The 12,025-nt window shown below is 38.9% G+C and overlaps 1 protein-coding gene across 2 annotated transcripts; it reads left to right on the forward strand.

Moving 5' to 3' along the window:
- Positions 1-533: 533 nt before the first annotated feature.
- casp3a (caspase 3, apoptosis-related cysteine peptidase a) lies at positions 534-11,464 on the forward strand. 2 transcript variants are annotated; one of them, XM_066659810.1, is made up of 7 exons: positions 534-647; positions 1,400-1,659; positions 3,711-3,847; positions 4,260-4,388; positions 5,492-5,667; positions 6,246-6,360; positions 7,046-11,464. In XM_066659810.1, exons 2-7 carry the CDS (start codon positions 1,586-1,588, stop codon positions 7,273-7,275), a joined length of 861 nt encoding a protein of 286 aa, XP_066515907.1. In that variant the 5' UTR covers positions 534-647; positions 1,400-1,585; the 3' UTR covers positions 7,276-11,464. The 2 variants fall into 2 exon arrangements, with proteins under 2 accessions (XP_066515907.1, XP_066515908.1); XM_066659811.1 differs by having other exon boundaries at positions 557-647; positions 1,405-1,659.
- Positions 11,465-12,025: the final 561 nt, after the last annotated feature.

Raw genomic sequence — 12,025 nt, forward strand, 5'->3', positions numbered from 1 at the left:
TGATACTACATATGGCATGATAACAAAGTTTGTGTTTCCCATAACTTAACAATAATAAATGTGTACTTAAAAATCATTGAAAGCTCTCAAAACGCCAAAAACGTTATTGAGAGAGTCAACATAAACGCTGATACATAATGTTGGGGAACAATTTTAATTATAGTGTCATTCTGGAGGAACCAGCAGACCTAAAAGAAATGTGAATACAACAGGAGAGTTAAAATGATTTATTTTTAAAAAATGGGTAATATACTTTTATTGAATTTTCATAAACCAAGAATATACTGGAAGCAGATTTTATAGATTTTATAAATATGGCAGTTAAACTTCTACAAAAACAAATCAGCTCAATCACATAACATATAAAAGTTTCAATTAAATTTAAAAGGATAAATAATCATGACATGATGGTTTTCAAACATTTCTTGTCAGTTATTAAAAATGTGTAATATTTTTTTTACCGCTTGAGGGCGTAAGGATGTAACCGATATGCAGGCACGGGTGTTTCTGGGTAATGTAGTTTTTATTGTGCTGCTTCACATTGCAAGCTTCCTGGAAACTGCAGCTGTTTTCATTAACAGTGAATTTCCGTCGCTTTTCTCCGGTTCCGCGACTTTGTTTGGAAAAAACAGCTTTAACTGGACTCGGTGAGTTCACTGGGGCTTTTAAGCGTGTTTTCAGCTGTGTTTTCTTTGTTTATCAAGTGAAAAGATCGCAGACAAAGAAAAGAAAGACCAGTTTCGCCGTTCACAGCTGATGCTTTACATTTAAAGGCGCCAGTTTCATGGTTGTGTCTTATAACTAAAATAACACGATTGTGGAGCTGTTTCGCCCATGAAGTCGTGGGTTGTTGTTGTTCTGTATGTTTAAACAATACGAATGTCTTATAACTCATTATTAATTCAGTTTTGTAGGATGTGTGTGTTTGAGTCTAAGGTGCGGCTTTAAATATTCACTTCAACATGTTTTAGGATGTTATTTATGCTAAAGCACTCCAGTAAGAAATCATGTTCAATTGGGTGTTTTTTGGTTCTAAAAGCAAACAGAGTGTAAAATGACCGAATGAAACATATCATTTTATTAGGTGATTTTAAGACATAAAACAGTTCTAAATACCTATTTTAGGTTTAAACACTGAGATGTTGAGTCTCGTATTTCTAAGGCTTCATTATCGTCCATCTCCTTCTCAATAAATTGTATGAATTTCAACATTTTAAAGTTAAAATAAATGTAGTATTTATCATATACACCTATGTGCATTTCCAAAGAGTTCCTGTGTTTTTGCACAGACCGGACAATTTGTCTTTAATATGTTTAAATGTTACAGATTAGGTTGTGTTTAGAGTTAATTATGACACTTCTCCTTTAAGATGCACACGGTTGTTTTTGTTATTGGCAGTAAAGCCTCTCCTCTGATTGGCTGAGAGCGCAGACAAAGAAACAGCGCTGCTCGAAGACACAAGTCGGTGGAAGTGGATCTTTATCAACGTCCGGAAAACTAAAACCCTCACCAAGTTGTTACGTCACAAAATCCAACTTTATAAACGTCTGTTGTTTGGAGGAGAAGTCCCCTCTTTTCAAAGCCATGTCTGACCAGCCGGACAAGAAGGAGACGGCGAATGGAGACGCTGTGGACGCGAGGAAGGCAGACGCTCCTGAGTAAGAATATCTTAATTACTGTTGCTACGGGAACAGCAGAACGCGGTGACTTCAACTACTGTGTGTGATACGTCATGGCAAATGTGTTTAACTACGCCACAGTAACACTGTCCAGAATGCTGTAGCCAATGTTACAGCAGGACACAGTTGTAGAGACATCATAGTCTTAACTAGTGTTGCTATGGGTACAGCAGAACACAGTTGCGGATACATTCTAGTACATAACTGAACTATTGTTATGGTTACAGGAGAACATAGTCGTAGATATATGATAGTACCATAGTTTTAGCTACTGTTGCCATGGGTAGCTACAACAGAACGTGTTTGTGGATACAGTACCAATGTCTTATTTGCTGTTGCTATGGATACAGTAGAACGTGGATGTCGATACATCAGAATACGATTATTTTAACGGCTGTTGCTATGGATACAGCAAAACATAGTTTTGGATATATTGAAGTTTGCATGGTCATAGCTGCTGTTGCTAGGGATACAACAGAACAGTGTTGCTTTAGCTGGTGGTGTTATGGTACCATTGTTTTATTAGCCTTGTGTTGCTGTAGATACCATACTGTTTACAATATCACACACTGTTCTGGTCATTTTAAGGTGTTACAATAACCTATTGAACATCTGACTTTGTAATTTGAGTTCTTTTGACTATATGTACAGCGTCCTCAACAACAAGAGTAATCTGATCGTAGTGACTGTTGCTAGGCAGTTTTCCTGGGTTGGGGCCATTCCACTATGGTGATAGTGGTGTTATTTACAGCATGTTTATATAGGCCAGCCGCTGTCTCAGAGCTTAGTCAACTTTGAGAGGCCCCCGAATATGTTCCAGCTTCACAGAGGCTAACTAAAAGTGCATGCTTTCTCTTTCAGTCCAGGATTACCCAAACTAGTATAAATCATGAACACCCAACTGAGTGGCTTTTTTTTAAAGAAGACAAAATCATGAAAGCATACATAAATATGTAGAAAATAAAGCATGTGGTAAATTGCTCTACTGTGACTACTGTTTATTTTGCACAGTGCAGAGATAATTTTAGGAAAGTACAGTATTTACTGGAGATCTGTGTGGTGTGATTTTGTATCCTTCTATAAAGATCTATGTTTTTCACGATTGAAACCAAATAAGGACTTCTGTGAAAAGGCTGTCCCTGATTGGTCTGGAGCTTGTCCTAATTTGTCCAAGGGATGTAACAATCCACAGTCCCAAACTCAGAAACTCCCAAACAGGACATGAAGCAGGTTAGACTTGTAGGTTTGTCATGTTCATGTATCCTGGTAAACTTATCCACAAAAATGAGTCAGAAAAGCCACCCTTGGGTTGATTTAAGTTTAATTTAGCTGTCAAAGCAATGACTCTGTGTCTGGACAATGTCCCTAAAATTGTGTGAAACCTTTTTATAAAGAATGAAACAGCAACAAGATCCTGCTCTGTGGTTATTTATAATTTCCTGTAGCATCATATATCTTTTTTCCAAAGTTACACGTTTAAATATTAATGGTACATTTGCACTGTCATGACATTTAGTGGAAGTGTACAGTGTCAGCGGCTTGTTTAACATTTGCAGTTTGCAAACCAGGTGGTGTTTCTTGGACATTTTTCTCCTTTGCCTGAGGTTGTGTGTGTCTTGGTAGGTGTGTTTACCCGAGGTTGGGTGTAGACAGGTGTGTAGTTGGGTGTTTGAACACAATATTAATATGGACAACGCCTGTGGCTGGCCACAGTTAAATGAGTTAATGCAGTAGCTGCCCAGGTAATGGAAAAAAAAACATTCTCCACTGTTTTAAAAAAAAAATCTTGTAATATTGCATGCAGTTATAAAATTATATATAATGTTTTTAACAAGTCATACAGTCATTTAACATTATTCTCTTTTTTAAGTACTTGTAATCCTTTATTACATTTGGGTATTAGTGATCCAATTAAAAAATATATTCTTTCACCTGGACAGATTTGATTGGGATACATGATAGTTAAGAAAAGACACTGCAGGATTATAATCTTATCAGGGCTGTGTGTGTGTAATTTTGTGGTGATGTAGTGCCGGTCAGGCTGCAGGAGGAGAGCCGATGCAGGTGGACGCGAAGGGTCACTCACACAGCTTCAGATACAGTCTGAACTACTCGAATCTTGGCCACTGTGTCATTATCAACAACAAGAACTTCCATGGGAGCACTGGTAATACTTCTCTTCACCCTGCACACAAACACACACACACACACACCAGACCTAACATATACCACAGTACACACACACACCAGACCCAAAGCACAGAAGACCAAACAACCATGAGACTAAACACACAGCAGGCTAAACACACAACATATTAAATATACACTAGACTAATCACAAACAACACTAAATATACACTAAACAGAACACACATCAGACTAAATATATGCTAGATTAAACATACATCAAAATAAACACACACCAGACTAGACTCTAAACACACTTCAGATTAAACATTTTTTCAGGATCAGTAAAGTCTTCTCTCTTATTGTCTGGTCTTAACTGTAGTCCTGCTGTGTGTGCAGTGTGTGTCTGTGTTACCATGAGTGTGATTTGTGTTCTCTGTTTTATCCTAAAGGAATGAATCAGCGTAACGGTACAGATGTGGATGCCGGTAATGTCATGAAAGTGTTCGGAAAGCTGGGATACAAAGTGAAAGTGTTCAATGACCAGACAGTGGACCAGATCAAGCAGGTCTTAGCTACAGGTAAGACCACCCCATACTCTGTTACACAAGTCTATAATAATAATTAACAGACTGTTTGATGCGTCTGGTATCTTTATTTTATAGGGGAAAAATGTGTGAGCTGATTTAGGGTCAGGGTTTCATTTCAGTAGCAGTCATTTGCAGCAGTAGTTCCCGGGTCAACTTTTTTTTTTTTTTCTTTCTTTTTTTGCGCAACTTCAGGATGCAATATTCCTCTGCTCTATTCTGCGAAACTGTCAGATCGGCTGAAGGTCAGGGGTGGAGTATTAAAGTTTTTGTGTGACTGGCACCATGGTCAGTCACAAGATCAGATAATAAGGATGTAGCCTGTACTCACAAGGTTTACAGCAGACACAAAATAATCTTTAAACAAAGCAGTCTAGAAGTCACTTTTGGTTTCAGTTTCATATCGCTTCTGCTGCTCGTCAAAGATGGGCACACCTATCTTTTAGTTTTATGTTATTCTTGGGTGATTTTTTTTCACTAAATATTTTACATTTTTAAACCTATTAGATTTGCAAAGACAGTCCCTGATTCTTTTGAAAATAGAAGAGTTTCAAAATGTGTTTTTAACACATTAAATCATTATTTAGACACAATCTTCCCTTCAGACGGCAGTGCAGGTAGTGCCACTGTCACGCAGCTCCAGGACCCTCTGTGTTTATGTTCAAACTGTCTCTGAGGAGTGTGGTGTGTTCTCTCTGTGTCTGTGTGGGTTTTCTCCCACAGTCCGATTTTGTATTTGTCACAGATATCTATATGGACATATATTTTAGCCAAAGAACAATAAGTTGGTCGACTAGCTTAGTGAAACTGTCAACAGGTGTGACTGACTGGGTGAGTGTGTGTGAAACTGTCCACGTGTGTGAGTGTGAGTTCAGGTTGCACCTAAACCTTTGTGACCCAACTGATTTTACAGTCATCATGTGATATTCATGGAGAACTCTGATGTTTATTGTCACTCATCTTTTGTCCTCTGTGTGTTTTTGGTTAGTTTTATTAACTTTGAAAACCTGAAGGTCAAAGTGCTAGTAGATCTCAAGGACTTTAAACTATAATAGTAACAATAAATAAAAAACAAATTACGTGTATGTGTTTATCAGTTGCCAGGGAGGACCACAGCCGCTGTGCCTCGTTTGTGTGTGTGTTGCTGAGTCACGGGGACGAGGGTGTGTTTTTTGGGACGGATGGAGCCGTGGAGTTGAAGGCTTTAACCAGCCTCTTCAGAGGAAACCGCTGCACTTCGCTAGTGGGCAAACCCAAACTCTTCTTCATACAGGTGTGTTTGACATCCAGCTCTTCTGCTTTGTGCAGTATTTTGTCTTTAGGGTTGTAATAATTAGGCTTCTAACAAATGGGAATTTTTGTTAACACACACACACACGTTTATGCACTAGGGGAACTTACAGACGACAGTCACCCCAGTGCTCATGGAGTTAGATTCCATGCTCAAGGGCACGTTTGCTATGGATGTTTAGGGAGGAGACAACACTGTTCCACTAAGGGGAGTGAAGTAGCTTGGCCCCATGCCCCCAATTTCCTGAAAGTTGAGGGGAGTTTCTGGTCCTAAGTCCGCTTCACTAAACTTTAGGCTGTTTCTGGTGTGGGTTTGTGCCCGTTTCTTTCCTTTATGAAGCACACAATATTAATTTCACAGTAGCCTGGTTTTGGGAAGGAGGAACATCCATAAATTCTTGGGGATTTTTATCCATTGTCATTCATGATCACAATTTTAGAAAAATCCTCACAATTAATCAATTAAAGCAACACTAGGTAATATTTTTAATCATTCACTCATGGTTTTGTGTAAGTCACCAACGTGTAATTTTTAAATTTGAATTGCGTCCATGTTGGCAGGCCTGCAGAGGCACGGACCTGGATGCAGGGATCGAAATGGACAGTAACTATGATGGTTCACCTGTGAAAATTCCAGTGGAGGCAGATTTCCTCTACGCCTACTCAACGGCTCCAGGTAACACATACAAGCGCTCCAAAAGACCACGAATTGTAGACATCACCTGCCATAACTAATTGGAAAGGAAGGTTAAGGGCATCATGTATGTAAAAGGGATGTAACAGAATTAATACTTGTGTGTGTGTATAGAGACAGTATCAGTGGGATGGAACTTCTAGATCCGATATTGGAGTGTGATAAATACTGTAAAAGATCTAGCCCCCAGTGTCTCAGAGATGCTTGGAGCGTGATGCTTCTACTTTTCCAACTATTTTTGCCTGTCTCACACGGCTAAGGTAAAGCACACCAATCTAAACACCTCCTAAGATTGAGGCAACAAAATTTCTCTCTTGTTTGAGCTTACACAAAGGAAAAGAAATAATGTATCTAAATGAGTCTCTAAGAATTTAAATAAAAACAACTCTGCCCATATAGATTGAGGGGGGACTGTCCTGAGCTTGCCATTATCAGCTCTGGAAGGTTGAATCCCTGTATGTAAAGTACATAAGAAAAAACATATTTACCCATTTAAAAATATAGAATGTAATGGATGGGTCATATCACCATTGGTTTGTTGTTCTATATTTTGCATATATGAAATAAAGTGACTATTCTGGACAAGGACATTGTGCTTGTACTCTATAAGGCTGGACATTTGTGGTAAGGATAATAACTGGGAGTTGCGTGCTTGTGTATGCCGTAGGTTACTACTCGTGGAGGAACACCATGACTGGCTCCTGGTTCATCCAGTCTCTGTGTGAGATGTTCAGCAAATACGGCAAAGAGCTGGAGCTCATGCAGATATTGACCAGAGTCAACCACAAGGTGGCGCTGGACTTCGAGTCCACTTCCAACGCCCCGGGCTTTGACGCCAAGAAGCAGATCCCCTGCGTAGTGCACATGCTGACCAAAGAGATGTACTTCACATCTTGAGAGGGAGTAAAGCTTGTGTAAACAAGGCCACAATCAGGGATTTCAGGACGGCCCAGGGGTCGCCACACCTGACGTATTGGCATACATTATATGGCCAGAAGTTAGTAGACACCTGCTGATCACAATTCTGTGGCAACTGCGCATGAATGAGGTCAGGTGCTGATGTCAGGTGATTAGTTCTCAATCACAGCTCATCCCAGAGGTACTAGATTGAGCTCTGTCTTTGTCATGCTTGGAACTCAAAGCAGATGTGTTCACCCATCCAACAGGTTGTCTACAAACTCTTGGACATATAGTGGATGCTCTGCCACAAACCATAGACATCACAATAAGGGTCATAGTATAAAGACCACAAATACTGCCTTGTCAAATCCCTGATTGTGGCTTTGAGGTTATGAGCATCAGCTATAAAATAATGGTAGCGTGTACATGGGATGTCTGGGCATTTCAGGGCTTTTTTTACATTTAGGAATATTTAGATGCATGTCAAGCTATCTCTCTGAAATACTTGGTTATTTGGATCTTCTGGGTTATGAGGGGTTGGGTTTACGCACATGTACGAGCTGTTTAAAATTCATGGGACATTTGATAACAAAAAAATCAGCCATTATAACTCAGAAACCAATGTTAGCAGAGGACCAGCCTGAAAGCGCAGACATGAGAGCTGTGTAACCAGGCCCCTGTGTGTTGCTTTGCTTTCACTTCAGGATGTTATTTGCGTGTGTGTGTGTGATTTTAAAGGTAATGCCACTATTTTGCCTGTTCTGAAGAAACAACCTCATGCAAATCATAGAGAGCACATTTCATATTGATTTATAATTTTATATAGTTGCCAGTTTATTAGCAACACCCTCAAGTCTATATGGTCACTTGGCAGTGTATTGGAAACACCTACTTTACAGGTGCACTCTGCTAGTGTTTGTTTTATCTATGGAAAGGGAACACCACAGATCAGACACTGTTTGAGCAGTGGAACATTCTCAGCAGGGCAGTCACTGCAGAATGGTCTTTGGGCTGCTGTTATCGACTAAGGGAATCAGTACTTTGTATACTCGCAGATCGCTGTGTAAGAAACAGCTGCCAGTCAGGCTACCTTGCACACACACTGTGATAGGATTTGCATGTGTCGTTGTGTATACAAATGTATAGTGATAGGATCTGCTTGTGTGTAATCCTCCTTTAGCCATTTACCAATAGTCAGTGTGCAGGATGTTTGCCTTTATGCACTGTTGGTAGTGCTGTAGTCAGTCATGTCTGCTGAAATGTGCCCTCAGATGGAGGTGTTTCTGATAAATGATCACTTAGTGTTGTAATCCTACAACACTTAGTTGTAGGTACCTAATAAACTGGCTATTCCGTGTGTAAAATCATATGTAGTTCACTTACAGTTACAATGATTTTACCAGATCACTCGATGATATTGTGGCATCCAGGTTCATTTCCTTTCTTCTATTTATTCTATGTTCATGTCACAGAATGAATTTCTAAAATTTGTTGACCACTTTAAAGAGCAGTCAGTCATTTTTAACAACAAACACCAGCAACCAACATCAGTGAAATTGATTGTGTTTTTGCTTTGAATCAAATTGCTTTTTAGTCCCTGATTGCATTGCTGTACATGGCTTAATTCTACACAGGGAGGCCATCTTAGAGATTTAACATAGAATCTATGTAATGTCATCTATAGAATTTAACACATTCTGACCAGTAGTTGTCAGTATAATGGTTGTTCAATAGCTTGAAGGAGAAACATTGTAGAAAATGACTGATTGCTTATTTAAATCTTAATTAATATATCCTGCTTCATCCACAATGGTGTTCAGCTTGTGTTAATAATGCTTGCTTGGACAAGTTTTAAATATATTTGACTACAAATATATGTAGTTTAATTTACATTGTTATTGTTACATTGTTATTTACAGGGTTTATTAGTTTATTCAGATTAAATCAAGCTTGTCTAATTAGCAAAGACCTACAATAGGGCTGTCCCTCCTCCCCACTCCCACTGTGAGTGTTTCACAATTAGCCAGATAACATAAGCCCAAAATATTTAGCCAAATATATCTCAGCTTGCTAAAGAAAAAACCTGGTTTGTGAAACATCTTCATTAGGCTACAGCAACAAAGTGCAGCTGGATATAGATTCCCATATTTCCTCATTAGGGTTGAAGTATCTTCTTCATGTTGAGTAATCCAACCTAGCAATAGTAACCATGGAACAACACCTTTGTGGGTGGAGTATGGATATGAGAGGCTCAGTTTGGTCAAGACTGACATAGAGAGTTGTTTACATAGGATTTTGTTATGTAGCTACAGCTGACTCAAGTCTCAAAGAGACGATGTTCATCTGAACAGCAAAGAAAGCATATGCACTTCATTGTAAAGTCACATTGTGAAGCTTATGCTTCTCTTTTTCCACATCAGTTAAAGGGAGATTTATTTATACACCTTTGCATCTTGTATTTATAAATGGAAAACTTTTATTTTGAAGTGTTGGGCACCATTTTATGAATTGACTATATAGCTAGCATGTTAAAAATTAGTATTGTCACTTAATGCTTAAAACTAACGCTGCACAGGGACATACCCAATTTTTTGTATACTACAGTACCAAATCAGGGACTGGGCAAATTTGATGAGGCCTAATGTTTTGCAATAATCAAGGAATAATCAGATATTAAGGAGTCAAAGGGCTGTGTAGTTTATAAAGAGGTTAATATTCATTGAAACTGCTAGTAAAGCAAGGGTTGTTTTGTTATTTTTTAGCTTTAATTTAAAGTTGTGTGCACTCCTTTCAGGACCTATTTCTGTGTATATACTGCCATGGTGCTGTTGTTTGTGTGTGAGAGAGCTAAAGCTAAATTAGCATTAAGCATTAGCAGGATTAGCAGCTTGGCTAAAGCATTAAATGAGCTTCAGCACAGCTGTAGAGCAATGGCTGGTTTCACAAAGGTAGCTTAGGAAAGAGACTGACCATAAAAATCTCTTCTTCAGAGCTATTCTATTACCAGGTGCTATTCTTTGGGGACAAAAATCTTCTTTGGGACTTGGGAGTAATGCATGCTTTTCAGAACTTATTTTAGGAGCTTAAAGAGCATAGTTTAACCCACAACCTGACAGAGTTACAATCTGGATTGTAATTGTGTAATTTTGATGTTGTTTTGACGGGAGACATGTCTCTTTTCCTTTTAATCTCTGATAGAAGTCTTGGGGCTATGTTAGGTGAAAGTCACATGCCGTGAATTCAGCAGGTCATAAGAACCCGCATTTGTCTTGCAGACACTGGATGTATACGTCAGTCTGCAGTCATTAACTGCACTATCTGCATTCATTAAGATGTTTCTATAACCGTGCTCTCTGCAAACACTGGATACTTTAATAACTGCCTGTCTGCAGTTATTGCATGTATAACTACCCCCACCATAATTGAATCTCAAAACCTGGAAGCAGTAAACCCAGAATCTTGAAGAGGATTTTGTGAGGTCCCAAAGTTTTATTTTTCAAGATTTTTTATAATTTAATGGTTACATGTAAACAAAGTCACAGAGAGTGGTGAAATTACATGCTCCACGATGAGTTTGTCTGTTAATTGTGGAGGGATACTTGTAAGGCAAAGTAGTCTCTAAAGATCACATAAATTGGTTTAATGTAATCTATATGACTAAATATTTCAATGTCTGTAGGTTTTGTGGTGATTTACTTTACATTTCATCTGTTGACTTTTGGAGCTATAAATACATTGAATTTCCCTTTAAAGTGCGTTGTAACTTTTTAAATATTTTTGGAAAATGTGAATCAATCCCAGAGGTTTCGCCAGTGTGCCTCCAACTTGCTTTAAGACAACTCACTGGATCTGATTCAGGTTTAATTGAGTAGGGTAGCACTAGACCGTGTAGTGTTGTGGCCCAGCTTTCGAGGAACAATCCGCCTTAGAACAATCAGACATAACCTCAAGTGACCCTTACCAAGCCACATCCACAGTCATCACCTTTATTTAAAATTAGGGGTTTTGTTTATTGGCACATGTGTATGCAGGATCCAGGTCCAGACTACTGTTTGGTTTATACCTGGAGGTATCATTACAGTGAAGAGTAGAACATTGTTTCAGCCCATGAATCTCTTTCTTCTCAATGTTTTTGCACTGCCTGTACTTTATCCCACAACCACTCCTCTGGACTTAAATAAACGAAATACATTTCATAATTGTTTGTCAGGGTTTTTTATTTTTTTTTGTATGTCACTGTAAAGTGCAGTGAAAATGTTATCAACTTCTGACAGCAAGTGGATAATTGAAAATATTTATAAAAAACAGCTAAAATAATTTTCATAATTTCTCATTTTCTGATTGTACCTTACATATACAATTTAATACAACATCAACAAAAAAATAACACAAATAGTGTTCCAAGCCACTTCCAGCGATCTTCAGTTGGGCTGCATAAAGGAGCATCTGCAAATGGAAGGTCGCCATTCGCCCAGTGCTTCATGGAGCAGGAGCTCATTTGTCCGTCATAGATCATGGCATTCCTCAGACGGGTCAGCTGTTCACTCCGCTGTCTCTCCAGGCGTCTGAGCTCCTTCAGAGCCTCGGTCGGCTTGTTCATGAACACGCTGAGGCACTTTATGCACTCATCAATAGAGTCTCTCACACCTGAAGCCTTCTCCTCAGTGAACACACGACATATCTTGCATGAAGCCAGATTCCTGAGCTAAACTGAAAATCTCTGAGACAATGCGTTCTTCCTCCTCAG

Source organism: Hoplias malabaricus, chromosome 2 (genome assembly GCF_029633855.1).
Source record: "Hoplias malabaricus isolate fHopMal1 chromosome 2, fHopMal1.hap1, whole genome shotgun sequence".
Lineage (NCBI taxonomy): Eukaryota > Metazoa > Chordata > Actinopteri > Characiformes > Erythrinidae > Hoplias > Hoplias malabaricus.